The 20,778-nt window shown below is 43.1% G+C and overlaps 1 protein-coding gene across 1 annotated transcript; it reads left to right on the top strand.

Annotated features, from left to right (window-relative positions):
* Positions 1 to 12,643: 12,643 nt before the first annotated feature.
* hapln3 (hyaluronan and proteoglycan link protein 3) lies at positions 12,644 to 19,247 on the top strand (the record flags this gene model as incomplete). Its single annotated transcript, XM_080737144.1, has 4 exons — positions 12,644 to 12,776; positions 14,794 to 15,204; positions 17,649 to 17,951; positions 18,970 to 19,247. The coding sequence occupies 4 exons, from the start codon at positions 12,644 to 12,646 to the stop codon at positions 19,245 to 19,247; spliced, it is 1,125 nt and encodes a 374-aa protein (XP_080593270.1).
* Positions 19,248 to 20,778: the final 1,531 nt, after the last annotated feature.

The raw sequence follows: 20,778 nt of genomic DNA, 5'->3' as shown, positions 1-20,778 counted from the left end.
CAGGATATAGTTCCACCATCTATCAGTTACTAAGGCTGTGTGCAATTTGAAGTGTCCCTGAGCCAGGCTAACTGCTCCTTTCCACGTGCTCATTATCACTATATCTGAGCAGCAGCCATCAGTTACAGTAGGTGAAGCTGATGTAACTTAGTAAACTTAAGTTAAATTCAAACTTGTGCAGTAGATTAGAGTTTATCATGATTGATTATGTATGACGTTATAGAGTAGATCATGTATTCATTGATTATATTAATATCTAGGTCTGTGTGATGATACTAATACTTGATAGTTAGGAGTCGAGAGGTCTTTAGTAGGCCTCAGTACTATTGTTTTGGTAAAGCCTATCTTGTTATGGTACAGATCGTTCCAGAGGCCTTGAAGCCACACAGTATAATTCTAGTGTCGGACCATTCTTCTTGGCAGAACTCTTTTACCACTGTCCAGAGTGATAATTGTACTTCTGTCCATGATATCATGTTATATATACTTGACCACACCACCACCTAATATAATTGTCTTGTCTCCTCATTTTCTCATGATTATTGATTGATCTGAATTCCACCACACTAGTGATTAGTCATCCAAGTTTAAACGTAAGGAATGTCTTCACTTTGTAAAGATCTTTGTAAAGTGTAATCTGTTGAACCAGGAAACAGCCACTACCAACCAGTGGCGACTAATTAGTAGGCCAAGGCAAACAATGTAAGCAAGGAAGTTGACGCAACAGAACTTCAAACCAAAGCAACATGAACGTCAACATCATTATCATCATCATATTGAGTGAATGTAATCTCTTTGAACTACATGCTTTTATTAATTGGTTATACTAGAAGCTCGGCCGCGGCCGAGCGTCTAGTCGGCGCCCTGGGCAACTCGGGAACAATGTAAATAGGGGATGAATGCCCCGCCCTTTAATGCAAACCCCATTATACCTGTTGTCATAGGATCTGTTTTGACCATCTGTTTGCGTGTGTCCATTTATGCCCATATATGGGGATATCTGTCTGTCTACGTCCATTTTATGTCCATATATGGAGATCTCTGTAGGACCCGTTTTGACCATCTGTTTGCCTGTGTCCATTTATGCCCTTATATGGAGTTATGTCTGTCTGCGTCTATTTTATGCCCATATATGGAGATCTCTGTAGGACCTGTATTGACCATCTGTTTGCCTGTGTATTTATGCTCATATATGGAGATATCTGTATCTGTCTGTCTGCATCCATTTCATGCCCATATATGGAGATCTCTGTATCTGTTTGTCTGTGTCCCTTTATGCCCATTATGGAGTTCTCTGTATCTGTCTCTGTATCTGTCTGTGCCTCCGACTTCAGACACAGTGCTGGTTCCCCCTTTAATGCAAACCCCATTATACCTGTTGTCATAGGACCCGTTTTGACCATCTGTATGCCTGTGTCCATTTATGCCCATATGGAGATATCTGTATCTGTCTTTTTGCGTCCATTTTATGCCCATATATGGAGATCTTTGACCATCTGTTTGCCTGTGTCCATTTATGCTCATATATGGAGATATCTGTATCTGTCTGTCTGCATCCATTTTATGCCCATAAATGGAGATCTATGCAGACACAGTGCCGGTTCCGGAAAACCCTGATGTCAGACATCAGAATCCGAACCTTTCGTGCTGGTTCCAGAAAATCGCGTATCGGATCGGGTCGAGGCCGGGCACTGCACTACCTGCTGCGGCGGGGAACGCGCGTGCCGAATTTGAAATAGGGAATGAATGCCCCACCCTTTAATGCAAACCCCATTATACCTGTTGTCATAAGAGCCGTTTTGACCTGTTTGCCTGTGTCCTTTTATGCCCATATAGGAACATCAGAATACGTAACCATGGCATTTTTTGTTGACTCATGTGGCGTACGTGATCTCAGAGCCTTTTATGAAGTAATGTCACAATGAGTCAGCGCTTGCGCCGATTTCCTCCGGAACAGCCTGATGTCAACAATCAGCTCCGCATAAGGAGATTCCGAACGTTTTGCGGCGGTTTCGGAAAACCGCGAGTCGGGTCGGGTCGAGGCCCGGCACTGCACTCCGCGCGGCGGCGGGGAACGCGCGTGCCGAATCTGAAGCCGGTGGGACGAACGGTTCTCGAGATACGCGGATTACAAACAGACAGACACGCAGACAGACAGAGATTTGTCGCATTTATAGATAGATAATGAACGATTACATCTGCTAGTAACCAGGTGTAAATATGCTGTATGTAAATTAACAACTACAGTAGCCTACATTCTATATTACTACTATTACTTTGTGTTGTGTACTACCCGATATGTATACAATCTCAACTTTGTTTATGAACAGCTGGCTCAACTGACCCCAACTTGGTAAAGCACATTGCATTCGTCTTCTTTATATGTCTTTAAATCTCCTATTATCTTTTATTGCATCTTTATCTTTACTGGTCCCTCACTGCTGCAAATAATAATGGTCTCCCTGGTGACCAATAAAGTCTGTCAAACTGTATAAAAATGAGTCTGTGGAGAAGGTAAATAAATCTGTACAAAAGAAGGTTCCAGGGCCAGAGTGTGGAAAGCAGCAACGTGTTGTGCCCACAAGGCAGGAAGCGAGAGACACCATGGTTGTCTCTACAGGAAGGATTCTCTCCTGGAAAACAGCAGCTATTTTAGAGCAAATATGTTCCGACAACGAAAAAACCTCCAAGAATAATGTCACCTCCAATAGAAAGAGACAGGAAAACATGTGTTATTTCTCCCCAGGCGAAAGTTAGGGGAAACATTTTACATTTGACTTTTGGCCAGACAATCTCAGATGTTGTCATGTGATTGTGTGTCGTTTTGTAGTGGTGGACAGTAACAGAGTACATTTACTTGCTGAATATCTGTTAGTACCAGTAGTATTTTGTATTTTTTGGATACGTATGACTATCACTCCACTACATTTCAAAGACAAATTATTGTACTTTTCACTCCACTACGTTTCTAGAAAGGGAAAAGGTACATTATGAGTTAACCACTCAAGTGTAATAGGAGATCTAGCAGAACTTATCAGCATCTACAAGCTCACATTGGGTCGACCTGATATGACCTAGTAGATCTGTTAATTTCACTATTGTTTTTCTTTTTAATTTGTATCCCACGATTTTGTAACCCATTTTCACCCAGTGCATATTGCCTATGTAATCCTGGGCTCTGCTCTCCCTCTGCCGTGCCTGGGGAGACAACGGACTGACCTCATGCTTCCTTCTATGCATGAGGAGGCCAAGTTGCTTCTTTTCACCTGACAGTGGGGATTTCCCCAGTTTGGACGTAGCCGTGGAGGGAACACGTTATTCCAACCAGTTCCTTTCCCCTCCATCAGGCGTCTCAATTTCACTATTGTGTATGTACTATACTTGGACTCAATTACTGGGGTTGAGTACTTTGTCCACCACTGGTTGTTTGTTTCATTATCAACTTCCCAGTTTGCTCCATTTTATGTTTCGTTTGTGAGAAAAGGAAAGAAATGGCAGAGCTTCTTTGTCATTATGACTCATTTAGTGTCCTCCTAACTGCATCGTCAACCCTTCATTTTCCTCTGACATCTGCCTTTTTAATGGAAGCAAACTCTCTAATCAGGAATACATGCACACACACGCACACGCACACGCGCGCACACACACACACACACACACACACACACACACACACACAGGTTTGTATTACTATTCTTGTAAGGGTATCAAAATCTTAAGACGGTATCGAAAATAGCTGAAGATGGATGAAAAAGAGCAGGTCTGCAAAACAGACATTTTGAGGAATGAATAATTGTACTTTAACACATGCACACACGTGTGCGCGCGCGCACACACACACACACACACACACACACACACACACACATTTATCTCGCACATACTTTTTAACTGAGTCTGGTCTCTGTGAATGCTTAATATTGCTAAGGCAATGTGATTCATCAAATACACGCCATTAAACAAACACACAAAAATACACACAAATTGCAGTTTCTCACACATACAGAAACATGCACGACTTGACAGTTGACACACACACACACACACACACACACACACACACACACACACACACACACACACACACACACACACACACACAGACGCGCGCACACACACGCGCACGCATGCACAATCACTGGCCCTCATCTCTGCTCCTTTCATGTGTTGTTCCTGGTGTCTGGTCCAGTCCAGGCTATGTAGGTCCTGAGTTCTGCAGGCAGCAGCAGAAATTACAGCCCTCCACGCCAGCGTTCACAGGCCAGGCTGGTATTTGGGGCCCCAGGCCAAAGGCTTTCATGTGAGGGGGGAGCTCTTCAAACATACTGGGAGATAATGGCTGAGAGAGAGAGAGACAGAAGAGGAGGTAAGTGGTTGGGGGGGGAGACGGGTGGAGGGTTTTCAGGGTTGATAGAATGATAGAAGTGTACCGTTTAAACGTTATCTTTTTATGTGTCCTTCTTTGCTCAATTTCACTCCTATCGTTCATTAGTCTCTCCAGTAAAATGAAACATTGTTAACAATTTAAACATCTTCTTAATCACATGGTGTAAGCATCCCTATTCTTTGGGGTGAACATTCAGCACAAATACCAGCTCTAAGCTCACAACACATCCCAACGCGCAGTGCAGTGAGCTTGTAGATCGGCGAAGAGATTTGGGTGTTGGCTACTGTGAAAGAGGATGGTGCCAAGGGTGATGACCCTGGGGGCAGGGGTTTTCTTTTTTGCATGCAGGCCACCCCCACTACATTGTGCATATTCAAGTCTTTATTTTTTAGGTTTTTGGAAAGCCTTACATGCAACTTCATAAGAGATTTTCAAAGCTAACTCATCTTTAGCTCATCATTGTCTGTTAACCATTGAGAGATTTGAGACTAGCTTGGTTGGAAGTATTCCACAGGTTGTTCTTATTGTTGGTTGCCTAAGTGCTGCTGCAGCTTTGATGGCTTCACAATTAGTATACATATAATATAATTTGACAGTTTTTGTTCTTTTGTTGGTTTGTTTACACATTAACTTTGACAGTTAATATGTTGTATTCATGTTAATGTGTATTTTCAAGCATTTTCATTTTTTGAAATAGATAAATAAAAAAATACCGGTACATGTTCCTATCACACAAATATATTTGGCAATTGGCGGGCCACCTGTTTGTAATCCTGAAGCCCCATACCTAGGGGCCTGGGTCAACTAGGGTTTAAGTGGTGTCAAACTGCCCTTGTCTGTGTTCTTCCCACAGGTTTTAGCTGGGCTAAGGGTTCCAATTAGCTGCATTGGGAGCACCTGGCCAGTGCTCCCAGGCTGTTATAAAAAGGTGTGTGTTGGACAGCTCAACCCTTTCTCTCCCCCAGATGACAGCACTTTCTTTTTGTTCCTCATAGTCTTCTTGTTGACATTCTAAAATCTAAGCCAATCAATTATTTTTCTTCATACACAGTTTGACATTTCTTTCAGTTTATTGACCTGAAAGGGGGAAATAGACACAACTTAAAAAAATAGCAACATGTTCAGTACAAAGGTATACAGCAAGACATATATTAGTACAACAGAGAACACATTGAGCACTGCATAAAATATCACATTAAGAAATATGTCTATTGCATAGACTGTAAAAAATATGGACGGTGGAAACCCATTCGTTTCTATGCTGCGAAAATGAACCTTTTTTTTTGCCCTTGTATGTGTGTCACCATCATGGTACCCATTACTACCCAAGGAATGCTATTGGCTGCCAACGGTCACGTGCAACCGCAGGGATACATGGGACATTAGCCGCTTTCCAATCCGAGGGATTCACACTTTGAAGTGCGCATTTCAAGGGCTATGACGTCACTGGTCACAGATCTACAAGCTCACAATGCGTCGCAACGCAACGCATTGTGAGCTTGTAGATACGCTATTTGGCGCGGCCCAGTGACGTCATAGCCCTTGAAATGCGCACTTCAAAGTGTGAATCCCTCGGATTGGAAAGCGGCTATTGTCTTGAGCTTGCCTAAAATAAAGCACACAAAGAAGAATCATCACAAGCCCCTCCTACAGCATACCCTGCTTCAATTATACTCGAGCGTCTAGTCGGCGACCTGGCCAACTCGGGAACGATGTAAATAGAGAATGAATGCCCCGCCCTTTAATGCAATCCCCATTATACCTGTTGTCATAGGACCCGTGTTGACCATCTGTTTGACTGTGTCCATGTATGCCCATATATGGAGATATCTGTGTGACTGCGTCCAAGTTATGCCCATATATGGAGATCTCTGTATCTGCCTGACAGTCGGCCGAGCGTCTAGTCGAGGACCGGCCTACTTGGGAACGATGTAAATAGGGAATGAATGCCCCACCCTTTAATGCAAACTCCATTATACCTGTTGTCATAGGGTTTGCCCTTGTCCATTTATGCCCATATATGTAGATATCTGTATCTGTCTGCCTGCGTCCATTTATGCCCATATGGGGATCTCTGCAGACATAGTGCCGTTTCTGGAAAACACTAATGTCAGACATTAGCTCCGCATACGGAGATTCCGGACCTTTCGCGCTGGTTCCGGATAACCGCATATCAGGTCAGGTCGAGGCCGGGCTCTGCACTCCCTGCTGCGGCGGGGAACGCGTGTGCCGAATTCTGTGTAATGCAAACCCCATTATACCTGTTGTCATAGGATCCATTTTGACCATCTGTTTGCCTGAGTCCATTTATGCCCATATATGGAGATATCTGTATCTGTCTGTCTGCGTCCATTTTATGCCCATATATGGAGATCTCTGCAGACACAGTGCAGATTCCGGAAGACCCTGATGTCAGACAACGTATCGGGTCGGGTCGAGGCCGGGCACTGCACTACCTGCTGCGGCAGGGAACATGCGCGCTGAATTTGAAGTTGGTGGGACGAACGGTTCTCAAGATACGCGGAATACATACATACACATACTTACATACACACTCACAGAGATTTTTTGTTGACTCATGTGGCGTATGTGATGTCAGAGCCTTTTATGAAGTGATGTCACAATGAGTCAAAGTTCAATGGGAAATGAATGGAATCCTATGGAGAACATGTTGCTTTTGGTACCAGAACAGCGCAACTAGCGGCCATTCATAGGAACTTTTAGTTCTGTGTTTGCTTCATTTTAAATCCGGACAACTGGCCCCCTGGTCTATTGGCTTGTCATGACATTCTAAATATACATTCGATATTATGCATTTCAAAAGCTCCCAATTCTGCACCAGGATAGTGGTAGCCTTCTCAATTGAAACATCATGCTTTGCCACATGTTGACTCAGCTCATTTCACAACATTTCTTGAGAGAAACTGTTTACAAAATTAGAATACATAATAAAAAAAGAAATGCACTGTCAGCATTGTTTTGTAAACTGAGTTGATATTTGCAACATGCAGGGTTATGTGACATCTTCATCAGGTCATGCTTAATCTATAAGTTGTTGTACAACAGCGTAGCATACCAGAAACAGCCTATCTACAAGCTTACAACACATCTTGTAGATCTGTTATTTTGGCATCTGACACCGTCGTACGACAAAGTATTTGTATCAGGTGTCAGTATTATACAATAGTTTTTTTTTTCAAATCAAAATGTTGTAATCAAGTAGCCAAAAGGTTTCATGCTAGTTCTTTGTCTATAAGATCTTAGCATCAGTGTCCTGTTATGTATTAGCAATGCATGACCAAGTCAAGCTGAAATGAGAGTTTCCTCTCTTGGATTGAATATTCTTCCATAAGTAATCATCATAATGTATGTAGAAGTGTGAACATTATTTTGAAGTCAAAAGGTTTACTGTATGCTTGCTTGTATGATAACCAATGAGATCCTATAAAGATCTTAAACCTTCATTTTAGTCACCCTTTTTTTTCCCTTCAAAAATACCTATTTTTGGAAGATTTATATATCTTTTGTATTTTGTTGACATGCCCAAAATTGTGATGCCAATTTGGTTAAAGCAACAAATATGACCACAGGTAGGCAATCATCACAACACATATTAAACACACGATTTCACTTTCACACAATGCGTGTGTGCGTGTGTGCGTGCGTGAGGGGTGAAAGAGCCTGTAAAAGATAAGAACATAAAGAGGGAGAGAGAGAGAGAGGGGATGAATGGGATTTTTGACATTGTAGAGCTTTGTTGATCTCTTATAACACTCTGACTTCCATTTTGTTACAAAACACGATGTTCAGCTGAAAATGTTACAAGTAGCCTACGTGTAGTGTTTAAAAGGATGCAGACGTTAAAATATTGTAGTATCATTAGGATAACGGTATAATTTTAAACATCTAACATGACGTTCCACAGTGGTCTGATCCCAGTACTTCTCTGTCTCACAAGCCCATTATGTGACTTTGACCCTTGACCTTTGCATTTCTTACTAGTTGCTTCTAATATTGGCAGTCTGGGTGTTGAAGTTCATCGCTGCTGTTGTGTAGATTGCTATCCATCATAGACAGTAATGGAAGAGAAACACAGATTTTGTTTTTGTAGCAACACCACAATTTAGAAATTGTCCTGCATTCAACATTTTACTTGAGTAAAAGTACAAATATTGACATCAAGTACCACAGCTAAGGTTCATTATGCAGAATAGCCCATTTCACCGTGGAACTGATTTTAATTAGTTTATATGTGCCGCTGGGTAGCTTAAAGCGGTGGTTTCCAACCTTTTCAGGCCGCGACCCCCAAAATAATCATGTTTTAACTGGGGACCCCCCCACCCTGACGAGCTTGAGGCATTACATGGTTCTATTGTGAAAATAGCCGATCTATATGCTCACAACGCGAGGCGTTGTGAGCATGTATTTCTGCCTCTAATATTTGACAATTTGGCCAATGTTTAATTTATCATTTTAGAGGTATTAAAACGTCCTTAAATTGTCACTTTAGAAATGTGCAGATACCCTCTATAGTACTTAAACTTTATGTTGGTTTGTTTACTGTTGAGTAATAAAACAATGTTGCACATTAAACTAATCATCTGCCCCCCCCAAATAATTTGGGGGGTCCCGACCCACAGGTTGAGAACCACTGGCTTAAAGCAGCACGATGTAACTTTCCTCTTCTACTCCGGATTTGAACCCGGTGCTTAAATCTTTAAAGCCTGCCTGCTTGCTCAAGGGATACATTAAATCTTGCAAGATTCGTGTCAGATCCTGTGTCTTGGTGAGACATGACATTTGATCTAAATGACTCAGAGCAGAGAGACAAAATACAACCACCCCAATAAAAGTTATGTTGTATTAACATACTGTACCATACAGATCGGAACAAATTAAATTATATTCATTCAAAAGTTATACATAGTGCCGCTTTAACCTGTAATAATCTACAGACAGGTGTTGGGGCAAAGTGTGACATATTGTCTCAGAGATGTAGGAGTATAAATGATAAAAGAAAAGGTTCTTCTAAATTGTAATTAAGTTACAGTAGGCCTACTTACTTACAGTATAGGCACATGTACATTCCACCACTGGTCATGAAAAGGGAAGAGGCTAAAATACCTACTAAAAATGTCTTTGTGGAACATTCCTGGATGAACATCCGTTATCAGCTGGTTTAAGCTGCTGACAACCTGGCTGTTTTCCGAGGGCTCAAGGCAGCTTTTTCCTTTCCTCCTCCTCCCTCCACCCCTCATCCTATTGTTGGGTAGTGGGTTGGAGTGTGTGCGTGCGTGTGCGTGTGTGTGTGTGTGTGTGTGTGTGTGTGTGTGTGTGCGTGTGTGTGTGTGTGTCAGCTGTCTGTCAGACTGTACAATAACAGAGGGTCGCCCACACAGGAACTGAATCTGAAATACACTCTCACGGACGGCTCTGCTGCGTGACCGGACACTTTGTGGTGCTGGGTCTTCTGGGGATGTGAAGCTAAGCAGTGCCTGTGAGTGCGTGTGTGTGTGCGTGTGCGTGTGCGTGTGCGTGTGCGTGCGTGCGTGCGTGCGTGTGTGTGTGTGTGTGTGTGTGTGTGTGTGTGTGTGTGTGTGTGAGAGTGAGTGAGTGTGTGTGCATGCATACTGTATGTGTGTGTGAAGGAGAGAGAAAGGGAGGGGGGCATGGGGCTCTGTTGTATACTGTATATGTGTATGTATACCAGGAGACAGGAAAGCAGTATTAGAGGGTGTTGTGTGTGTAAAGGGTAAACGCAGTGTGCATGTGTGTGTGTGCGCGTGTGTGTGTGCGTGCGTGCTTGTGTGTGACAGAAATAGAGTGTGTATAAATATGTGTGTAATAACTAGTGTGTGACAATGGCGAGTCACACCACTGCACAATATGCATGTGTGTGCACATCCCTATACAAACTACCATTCACGTGAGTGTGAATATTCATACAAGTTATCCCCTCAAGCCAGAGACACACAGACACATAGACAGCGGGCTAGTACTTAGGCCTATTGCAGTCTCTGAAAACAGATTTGTAGTTAATTAAATAAACCTTTCATTGTGTGTGTGTGTGTGTGTGTGTGTGTGTGTGTGTGTGTGTGTGTGTGTGTGTGTGTGTGTGTGTGTGTGTGTGTGTGTGTGTGTGTGTGTGTGTGTGTGTGTGTGTGTGTGTGTGTGTTGGGGTTGGCCCCAGTAGAAACATGGTATTGTCTGCACATTTCCAGCTGAACTGCTGTTCTTTCAGCTCCTGGCTGTAATATGAGTTGCTGCAGTAATATTGACAGTGTTATTTGAGGCCAGGCAGTGGAATATGCTTAATAAGTCTTAACATACCAGAAATACACATCCTGGCACAGTTAACCCCTGACTCTCAGTCTCACAGCAGGCTTGCTGGAAGTCAAATGGAATTTGGTATATCTAAAATGTTTCAGAAATGCTGTAGGCCTATTACTAAGATGAATGATATGCTGTTCTGTCTTTATTAGTAATAGATAACCCCTGATCATTCCGGTCTGTCTGTCTGTCTGTCTGTCTGTCTGTCTGTCTGTCTGTCTGTCTGTCTGTCTGTCTGTCTGTCTGTCTGTCTGTCTGTGCTATCTATGCTACCTTTTTAGAACATAATTATAGACAGTAGACTATAGCTATTAGATTTTATTCATTCAATAGCATAGTTTAAGTAATGCTCAGACAAATTTACTATACTGCCACAGAAGGCTATTTGCTTTTTCTTTCACTCTTCACAATTACCATAATTAACATTATTTCAACTTGTGTATTCTAAATCTTAGGTGAATGGTTGTTTTAAGAATGATATAGGTCACGGTGGGGCCATTATAGGGGCTCAGTTCACACGAGTGTGATTTTTTTAAGATACATCAACTTACAAACAAACATGCAGACAAAAACAAGATTTTGGGACCAACAAGTAAAAAAAAAAAAAGAAACTTACAGATAATTACAAACAAGACAATCCCTATACCCTTTCCCACCCACTTGGAACCCTTCATATTCTCCCTATGGGTATGTTTAACGAAGGGGGGGGGGAGTAAGTAGCTATTTGAGTATAACTTGGAAACTGTTGACTTAAGAAAAGAGAAAGAATAAGAAAAAGAGAGAAAGAAAAAGAGAGGGGGAGATAGATTTAAGAAAATACTAATAATAATAATAATATATGACTAATGGTTTAGGAGAGGGGAAAGGGGAGATAGAAGAGGAGAGATAGAGGTAAGAGGAGGACAAAGATTACGAAAGATGGGGTGTGCTCTCAAACGTATTATTATTTACATTGAATAAACTGCATGACGTCACTTTTACGACTGTCACTTCAAAAGGGATGCCTCGGAGCGGTGACGTCACTGTAGCCCTGACTCGCCCAGAGTTTTCAATGAGGAGGTTTCTCATCTTCTCATCAGACACACCATGAATTAAAGCGACGCGGGGCGGAGAACAGCATTATCCGTGAGTTGTACCTCATTACATTATTGTTGTGTGGACTTATTGGGACTCTTTCAGTTGAGGGGATGATAACACAGCATGCGCATTATAGACAAGTGAGAATGTAGGACTGAACAATGTATTTAGAATTTTGGCGACGTATCAAAGTGTTCTTTACAAATCACAAGTCGCCTTATCTTGTTCATTGGTTTGTCATAATGCTATTTTCATTTTCCCTAGTGCGTTTTACAATTATATTAAATGATTTAAAGTAGGCTATACATTTCTGGAGTAATGTAACTTTCCTCCAATATTTTGGTTTAATTTTCCCCTATGATTTGGTAATTAAGCTATACATCTAATTCCGATGAAAGAACTGAAATAGATTTCCCCCCTCCTCTATTAGTCTATGTTTTGAGGTTGAAATGATCATTTTTGATCATTTTTGCTTGGAACTTGGAACTTTATATCCACGCCAATGTTTTGGCCCCCAAATTTTGTTAACTTGTCAGACTTCTGATCATGACGTGTTGATGGTGCCACTGCTACCAATGTGTCATCATGTCACTTTAAGAATTACCAGCGCTATTTAGTAACAATAGTAATCATATAGGCTACATCATTGGAGCTCAGTCGCATCTACTGGAGATGTTTCAGTTCTGACAAAGATAATGTGCGTCTAAATTAGGATTTAAATTATACACTCAAACCTTCTTCTCTGCTGATTCTGTTCTCTGTCTATAAATACGCGTCTTTTATCTCGTCCTTTATGTTTATGTCCAGCAGCAGTAGAACAGTCCAGTGCGGGAGCTTCAGAGAACCACCATGCTCGGTCTACTGCGCCCTCTGCTGGCCGCGTGTCTGTACTTGCTGCCCTCCAGCAGCCAAGGAGTCCCAGCGTACAGCAATGGCTTCTATTACCAGGACATCAGCAACAACCGCAACGGCAATGGAGAGAGTAGGTCTATGTGTGTGTGTGCGTTTCTTGTGCGTGCGTGCACGCGAGAGTGCGCATGTGTTTGTGTGTGTTGGGGATGTTTTGGCTATGGCTATGTCATCATGTGTCTTTGAAGTGTGATCTCATGATGAGTGCATGTCTTGTGTGTGAGTGAGAGAGAATGAGAACTCTGCAGGTGTGTGTGTGTGTGTGTGTGTGTGTGTGTGTGTGTGTGTGTGTGTGTGTGTGCGCGCGCGCGTGTGCGTGCGTGTGGGTGTGCACGGCACGCACGCCATATGACTCTGCTCATGGGTGTGTGTGTGTGTGTGTGTGTGTGTGTATGAAAACACAGGTGTGAGCCAGCTGCTGTTGGGCAGATAGACATTTCTGTCTGCTTACTCACACAACCATGCGTTCATCTTCAGTAGACTCTGAAGAAACATATGTCTTTACAGGTCTCCCTAAAAGTTGATTCAGAATGCTGCTGCTAAAGTTCCTATCCCAAGATCTTTACAAGTGGTGCAATGGTGATTCAATGTTTTGTTGGTTTATATAGCCTTGAATGATTTAGAACCAAGATAAATGTCCAAGATAAACCATCCAGACCTCTCAGGTCATCTGGGAGTCTGGGACAAGTCTGCAGAATCACAACTAAACACGTGGAGAAGCATCGGTCAGGTTTTTATGCAACATATCTGGAACAACCTTACAGTGTTGGCTGCAAGATGGACATGTAAGGCCTACGGGTACAGGTTGACATAATAATAATAATAATAATACATTTTATTTATAAGGCGCCTTTCAGGTCACTCAAGGTTGCCGAACAACAGTTTAAAAAAACAACAGTTAATACAGGAAACAATTTAGAAACAACAGATAATACAAGAAACAACTAAAAAAAAAAAAAAAATACATAGTAGCTGAGGTGCAGCAGGTGTCTATTCTATATCTGTTATTCTGTATGAGTTTGGATCCAGTGAATCTTTTTCCTGCAGCTCTGAGCCTGGTTCTATTTACTGTTGATTACCGGTATTGTTGGCACTCTGGGAACTAAAGTTAGTCTACTGTTCTACTGTTGCATCCACTGCAAATCACTCTGTCAATGCCAGCTGTCGTTTTTTTTTTTTTTTTTTTTAAGATTTGTTTTGGGGCTTTTTTATGCCTTTATTTGATAGGATAGTAGGAAATGGGGAGAGAGATGGGGAATGAAATGTGGCAAAGGTCATCCGGATCGGGAATCGAACCGGCGACGCCAGCAGACATCATAGCCTAGTATGTGGTATGCGCCTTGACCACCAGGCCAGCGGGCGCCCCATGTCAACTGTTGTTAATATTAACTCTTTTACCGCTTTGGACGTTCTCGTTCGCCCCATTTTTCCCGGCGGCGCGTTGCCAATAGTACGTTCTTTGGCTCGTTCTTTTGTACCTTGTTTTGATGTCTGTAAACTGATGAGGGGTCGCGCGGGTGTGTACAGTATAAGCATCTCCTGTAATCCTGCTTTGAATTCTCCACCTCACGTAAACATCAATAATGTCCAAATTCACTTCTTGGCTGCTAGCTGTCGTTCTATTGCTCTGATGCGACTCTGCGCCCTGAATGTATGGAAGCTGCAGCGGCCCATTTCACGTTAATTCTTGCATGATGCTGCCCTCTACTGCTAGTATAGCCAAAGTACACCTATTTAAGGAGAAAAGAAAATAATAATGATGGAGAAAAAAAATGAATACATCTTTGTCTATAACATCGCAAAGGCAAGGTGCTTTTGCTGGCACAAAACCCAATAAATAAATAACATCTGGCAGTAATACAGTTAATGTTAAAACTAACTTGTCCTGCTTTGATAGCTTAATAATGCTATATCATTAGCCCCAAAAGCCCAGAATATGTTTGGGTTTCCATGCATGAGACCTGGGTGAATCCAGCTGGGTACGGTGTGACAATCTGTGATGTGATTTATTTTTTCTCTTTAATTCACAGCCTGTTCCTCTGATGAATGTGTGTCCTCTCAACTTTGACCTTTTTTCCCTCCCTCTCCAGTCTACTTTAACGGGGTGCGTCTTCACGTGGAGTCCCCTGAGCCATCCGTCTCAGCCACCAGGGGGAGCAGTGTCACGCTGCCCTGCCACTACCGATACGAGCCCGAGCTCCACGCGCCCCGCAGGACCCGCGTCAAGTGGTCCTGGCTTCCCTCCGACGCCATCAATGGACATGACGCGGAGCACATCCCCTTAGCTCTCGTCACCAAGGAGACCGACGTGATGGTGGCCATGGGCAACCGACATCGCAGCTACGGCGGTTTCCGGGGTCGCGTGCGTCTGCGGCGGTCGACGCCGGGCGACATGTCGCTGGTGATCAACGAGCTGCACGCCAATGACACAGGGCGGTACCGCTGTGAGGTCATCGATGGACTGGAGGACGAGAGTGTTACTGTGGAGCTGGAGATGCGAGGTGTGGGATGGTGTTTATGTGTATGCTAGGGCAATGGCATGCTTATGTGTGATTGTTTGTGTGAGTGGGTGGGAGTAGCATCATTGTGTGTGTATGTGTGTGTGTGTGTGTGTGTGTGTGTGTGTGTGTGTGTGTGTGTGTGTGTGTGTGTGTGTGTAGGTGTGTGTGTGTGTGTGTGTGTGTGTGTGTTTCAGAAGTGTGCAAGGAGAGGGTTTGTATTTTCAGTTTAAGTGGATAAATCAGTAGAGATACGTTTCTCCATTGCAGAAGTGGGGAAACAGTTATGCTCAAACCTGCCACATGTCTTCTATTCATATTCTGAGCAGGTGTGTTCATCGTAGTCCCCATTATTCTAGGGTGAACACTCGGCAATAATAGTTGATCTACAAGCCTCACAATGTATAGTTGTAGATTGCATTGTAGATTGGGAAAAAGGAGGGGGGCCTAGTAGACTAGACCCATGGCCATGGGTGACTCCGGTGAATGAAGTGTATAGGGTTTAAGCACCCTGGGCACGACCTGCGCTGTTCCGGAAGTTGTGGCGGAAGTGCTGCATTTAAGGGAAGTTACGTCATGCGGTGCGGGTCTGTTTACATCCACCAGTGAAACAAACAAAGATAGATTGTAGCTCTTAACTCGCTCTTAATAGGTGTAACTTTGTGCAAAGCCATGTTTTGTTTGGATAATGTTTGTTGCAAGCACAACCGACAGAGCGGGAGACGTAGAACAGATTTTCTTTCCCCAGCGGAGAACACATTTGCAGGAACACCGCACTGTGAAAATAATGCATCTTCCCGGAAAATTCGCACGGCCGAAGCCCCACCTCCTAGAACAATCTCTGCCTCATACAGTTTACAGTTTACAGTTTAGGCATTTAGCAGACGCTCTTAATCCAGAGTGATTTACAATAAGTAAGGTGATACATACTGTACATCAATAAAATAAGCAAGGTAATACAACACCACCACAGAAGGAGGGTTCCCTCCATGCTGTGGAGCATGTATCAACGTCAATTGCATAGAAATATCAATCTAGAAAAAATAATAATAACGTAGGTAGACCAAGCACCTAATCAGTAAAAATTAAAAATTAAAATAAATCGTGCCCAGGCCAGGCTTTTCTGTTCGCAGATGAGTAAGCCTGGCAACGCGAGGTTAGGGTTTAAGTGGCTTTAACGATGATGTCCATTTGTTCCTGAGCCATGTGGCCCATAAGGCCTATCTCCTGTGGCTGTTGCGTGAGGTGGCTTGATGTACAAGTACATCCCCCAGTCATCATGAATCGATGTACAAGTAAACCCTTGGACACAATGCTAGTATGTCACAGGGACTTACCCCAAATCCAACCCTTGATAATGACTGCCAAGCAGGGAGGCATTGGGTCACCATTTCACCACAAGGCCATAAGAATCTGTATGATTCACTCACAAAATTGGGTATGGCAGGGGTATGCAGCTGCCATACTCTGGGTCCAGGGGGGAAAATAAAAGTTACTTTTAACTCTTCTTGTGCGGATCCCGAACTAGTTCGGCTTTATTTCGGCCTTTTTATCGTCCGGAGTGCGGATCCCGAACTAGTTCGGGATATTATATAAAATTATTTAAACACCCAGAGGCCTTACCGAAGCACCGGGCTAAATTTTCGAGCCGGCCGCCGGCCGCGATTTGTTTACATCGGCCCGCGAGAGCATCGCGCCGCCGATATTTGCCGTCCACTCCAATGCAATCCAGGATCTTTGGAGCTCATTTTCTCTGTTCTATGCCTATCCATGATGTGCGCAAGGTTTAATCACGGCTAAATCGCCGAAAATTGGGCTTCTAAAATGAGTGGTAGCCAATAGCTAACTTCAAGCTAACTTCATCCTGTTCCTGTTCATGACACAAAGGAAAGTGTTCACGCGCGTCATGGCTGCGCACGGCTTGAGCATATACAGCGTATGTCTATGGTGGATTCTCTGGCCACTGGGCGCCCTCTAGTGGAGATTCCGGGCACTGGATGAGTTAAATATAAATCCATGAATGTCTCTTTGTCTATCTGTGCTGGTTATGATGTTGTTAAATTACAGTAAAATAACTACAAATGCAACATTTTACAAAATGGTCACTTTAACAAGGTATTATAATTATATTCTCCGCACTTGTATTCTCCCCATATACTGTATATTCCCAGGTTCCGCAGGTCAGCTGCACAGGTGCAATGCATTATTGTTAATTGTGGCACGTTTACTAACATGCCAAGTTTAGCTGCACTCCAGCCCAAGAAACCTGTGTAAAAAACGGACAAAACTCGTTTTTTTTCAGACGTTGTGAGCATGTAGATCTGCTATTTTCACAATAGAACCATGTTATACAAAATGTAATGCCTCTTTTCCACGAGGACTCCCATCTTTGCCATACCCTAGCTTTTGCTAAACTGGCGCCACTGGTCTCTCCCTCCGCTCTACAGGAGTGGTATTTCCCTACTTCTCTCAGAAGGGACGCTACCACTACAACTTCCTGGGGGCCCAGCAGGTGTGTGAGGAGCAGGACGCCAAGCTGGCCACGTTCGAGCAGCTGTTCTCTGCCTGGGAGGAGGGGCTAGACTGGTGTAATGCCGGCTGGTTGGCTGACGGCACGGTGCAGTATCCAATCACCACGCCGCGGGAGGGCTGTGGGGGCGTGGACTTGGCCCCTGGTCTGAGGAGTTACGGGCAACGCCATCGACTCCTACAGCGCTTTGATGCTTTCTGCTTCTCTGCCTCCATCAAGGGTCAGTGTGCGTGTGCGTTTGCGTGTGTGTGTGTGTGTGTGTGTGTGTGTGTGTGTGTGTGTGTGTGTGTGTGTGTGTGTGTGTGTGTGCGTGCGTGCGTGCGTGCGTGCGTGCGTGCGTGCGTGCGTGCGTGCGTGTTTGTGATTATCTCATAAAAATATTACATATTTCAATCATTCATCAATTCCATCTGAATATCAATTTCCATAACTCTATAGTCTATACATCTAGGACTTCTAGGACATTATAACTAGTGTCCGACCGATAGGGATTTTTATGTTAACCAATATGAGAGAGGGGACAATCACAGATAACCGATATGCAGCCGATAATAGTGAATCTTTGAGCTGGAATGAAATCAGGCATTCTTTCTGTGTGCATTGTGCAAAGATTTTGCACCGTTATGATTTTGCACAAAGGTACAGTCACAGTGACACTAGCACAGACAGCTGCTTTCTTAAACCAATTACCTTTTTCAAGACCTTTTAACTAGTCTGTTAAAAAGAGTAGTTTGGAATGACACAGACACACTACTACTACCAGCACCACTGGCATCACCATTTGGCACAGACAAAATATGCTGTCTTTGAAATGAACTTCCAAACCAACAAGAGAGACTATAAAATAGTAATAGTAAAAAGGTGGAATTCTTGTAACATAACCACACAAATCTTGTGGTCCCTGACACAAAATATTTTTCAGATGGGGGTCCACAGTAGTACAGTTAGCTTCTTTCTTAAACCAATGACTTTATTCAAGACTTATAACTTATAAAATAGTAGTTTGGAGTGACACAGACACACTACTAACATGCACTTTTTCATATCGGTGCATATCGTCACATATGGTCACTAATTATATCTTCACTCAAACTTCACCTGTCAAGATATGGAAGAATGGAGGAACCTGTCTCTTAAAGTGCTATTTTGTCAAACAAGAACAACGTTTTCCTAATTGAAACTGCTACCGTCAATCATTTAAAGTGTATTTCCATGTACCTTTTTGTCTTCTGCCTCAGGGACCGTGTACTTCTTAAAACACCCATCCCAGCTGAACTTCACGGAGGCAGTTCAGGCTTGCGCCGATGATGGAAGCCACATTGCTAAAGTGGGTCAGCTCTATGCCGCCTGGAGGCTGATGGGCTTGGACCGCTGTGATGCAGGCTGGTTGGCTGACGGGAGCGTGCGTTACCCCATCGCCAGTGCTCGGGCTAACTGTGGCGCCTTGGAGCCAGGGGTACGGTGCTTTGGCTTCCCGTCTCAGGACCAGAGATTTGGCGTCTACTGCTACCATTAGAATTTGTGTTGAACATTGGTGAAGATGTGGAACATACCTAGCCAGCCTTTTGCTACAGAACACTGATTTGAAGAGGTATGCTGATGGCTAGTGTTAGCTCCGGATCCAACGTGGCATTGGCATCTTTGGCCAATTAAGCCAGTAGCCAGAATCAGAGAATCTGTTGAATTGTCAAATCATAGGTTTTTCTGTGTAAATCAGTGGGTGAAATCTGTTTCTGTACAAGCGCCATCATTTCGGCGTTTTGCCTTTCATTCCTGAAAACCGCAAAATGATGGAGCTTGCACAAACATGAATTTCACTCACAGATTTTCACCAGTAAACCTGTGATGTGACGATAAAACTGATAATCTCTGATTATCTTGTCTTCCTAGCTAATAACTCATTTGAATTAATGTATTTTCAACTCTTTAAAGCTTTATTCAAGAGGCCAGTGTTACTGTAGGTTTACCAGGTTAGGCCAACTAAGTGAGTGAATTAAGCTTTAGGCATTTTGGTTATCTGTGAAGCAAAAGCAACTACTTTGAGTTTTGAACTATTCAGGTTGATGTTGTTCAACTTTCATGAAGAGTAAGACTGTTTTTTGATGTACTTTATTCGTAGTGAATGTTATTACCAGATAACATATTTGAGCTGTTTATATACGTATGTGTGTAGCTGTGTACAGCATATTTTCAAGTGTAAGGATAAAATCGAACCTCTGTTCGAAGTGGAGCTGTGTGTGTGTGTGTGTGTGTGTGTGTGTGTGTGTGTGTGTGTGTGTGTGTGTGCAACAGCGCCCCTCCCTTAACATGTGTGGCCACTGGCCAGAAAAGGTTACTGCAGGCTACATACCCGGAGACAGACAGACAAACAGACAAACAGACAGACAGACAGACAGACCCACACACACGGCCACGTATAGGGAGCTCCACACAGCTCCAAAAAGTGAATACTCGTCAGTCTAATCTCTAACACCCTCGGAATGAGGTTATGCAAAGTTGACTTTGTGGTCTACTGTTTCCAAGTATCCCTTCCAGTTCTCTTCAAATAATTCTTGGGCCTTCATAAAAATGCCGTTGGCAGTGAGCATCGGTGACTGCTAGATGATTTCTGTATGAGCCATTTCTTACTATTGCACCAGCACTGGTACAACACCTCTATTAATGCCGTTAGCTTCAGTATACACAGGTTATTACGTTTCAGGGAAGGTTGTTCAGACAGGAAAATCTTACCACTGTGTTAAACAATCTGACTGTCTTTCTTGATGTTCTGTGTCCACCTGTGTGATGTATAACAACTCAGGCAATCTTGGACTTTTGAGGGAGCGCTATATGTGTTGATTTCTACATTATGATTAGCTCTACTGTAGTAGTGAAAACAGACAGTCAACATCACAATTCTTTATGCATATGATGGCACGGAGCACAGAACTGATTGATTTCATGTATTTTATCTCTTTCCTGTTTATGAAGGGTGGATGTAGTCGTTTGTGAAGGTGTGTGAGTGTGTGTTATTCAGTGTAATGTCATTGTATTAAAAGTAAAACTAA

Source organism: Nannobrachium achirus, assembly GCF_963921795.1.
Source record: "Nannobrachium achirus genome assembly, chromosome: 11".
Lineage (NCBI taxonomy): Eukaryota > Metazoa > Chordata > Actinopteri > Myctophiformes > Myctophidae > Nannobrachium > Nannobrachium achirus.
This window is presented reverse-complemented; position numbering and strand designations above follow the sequence as displayed.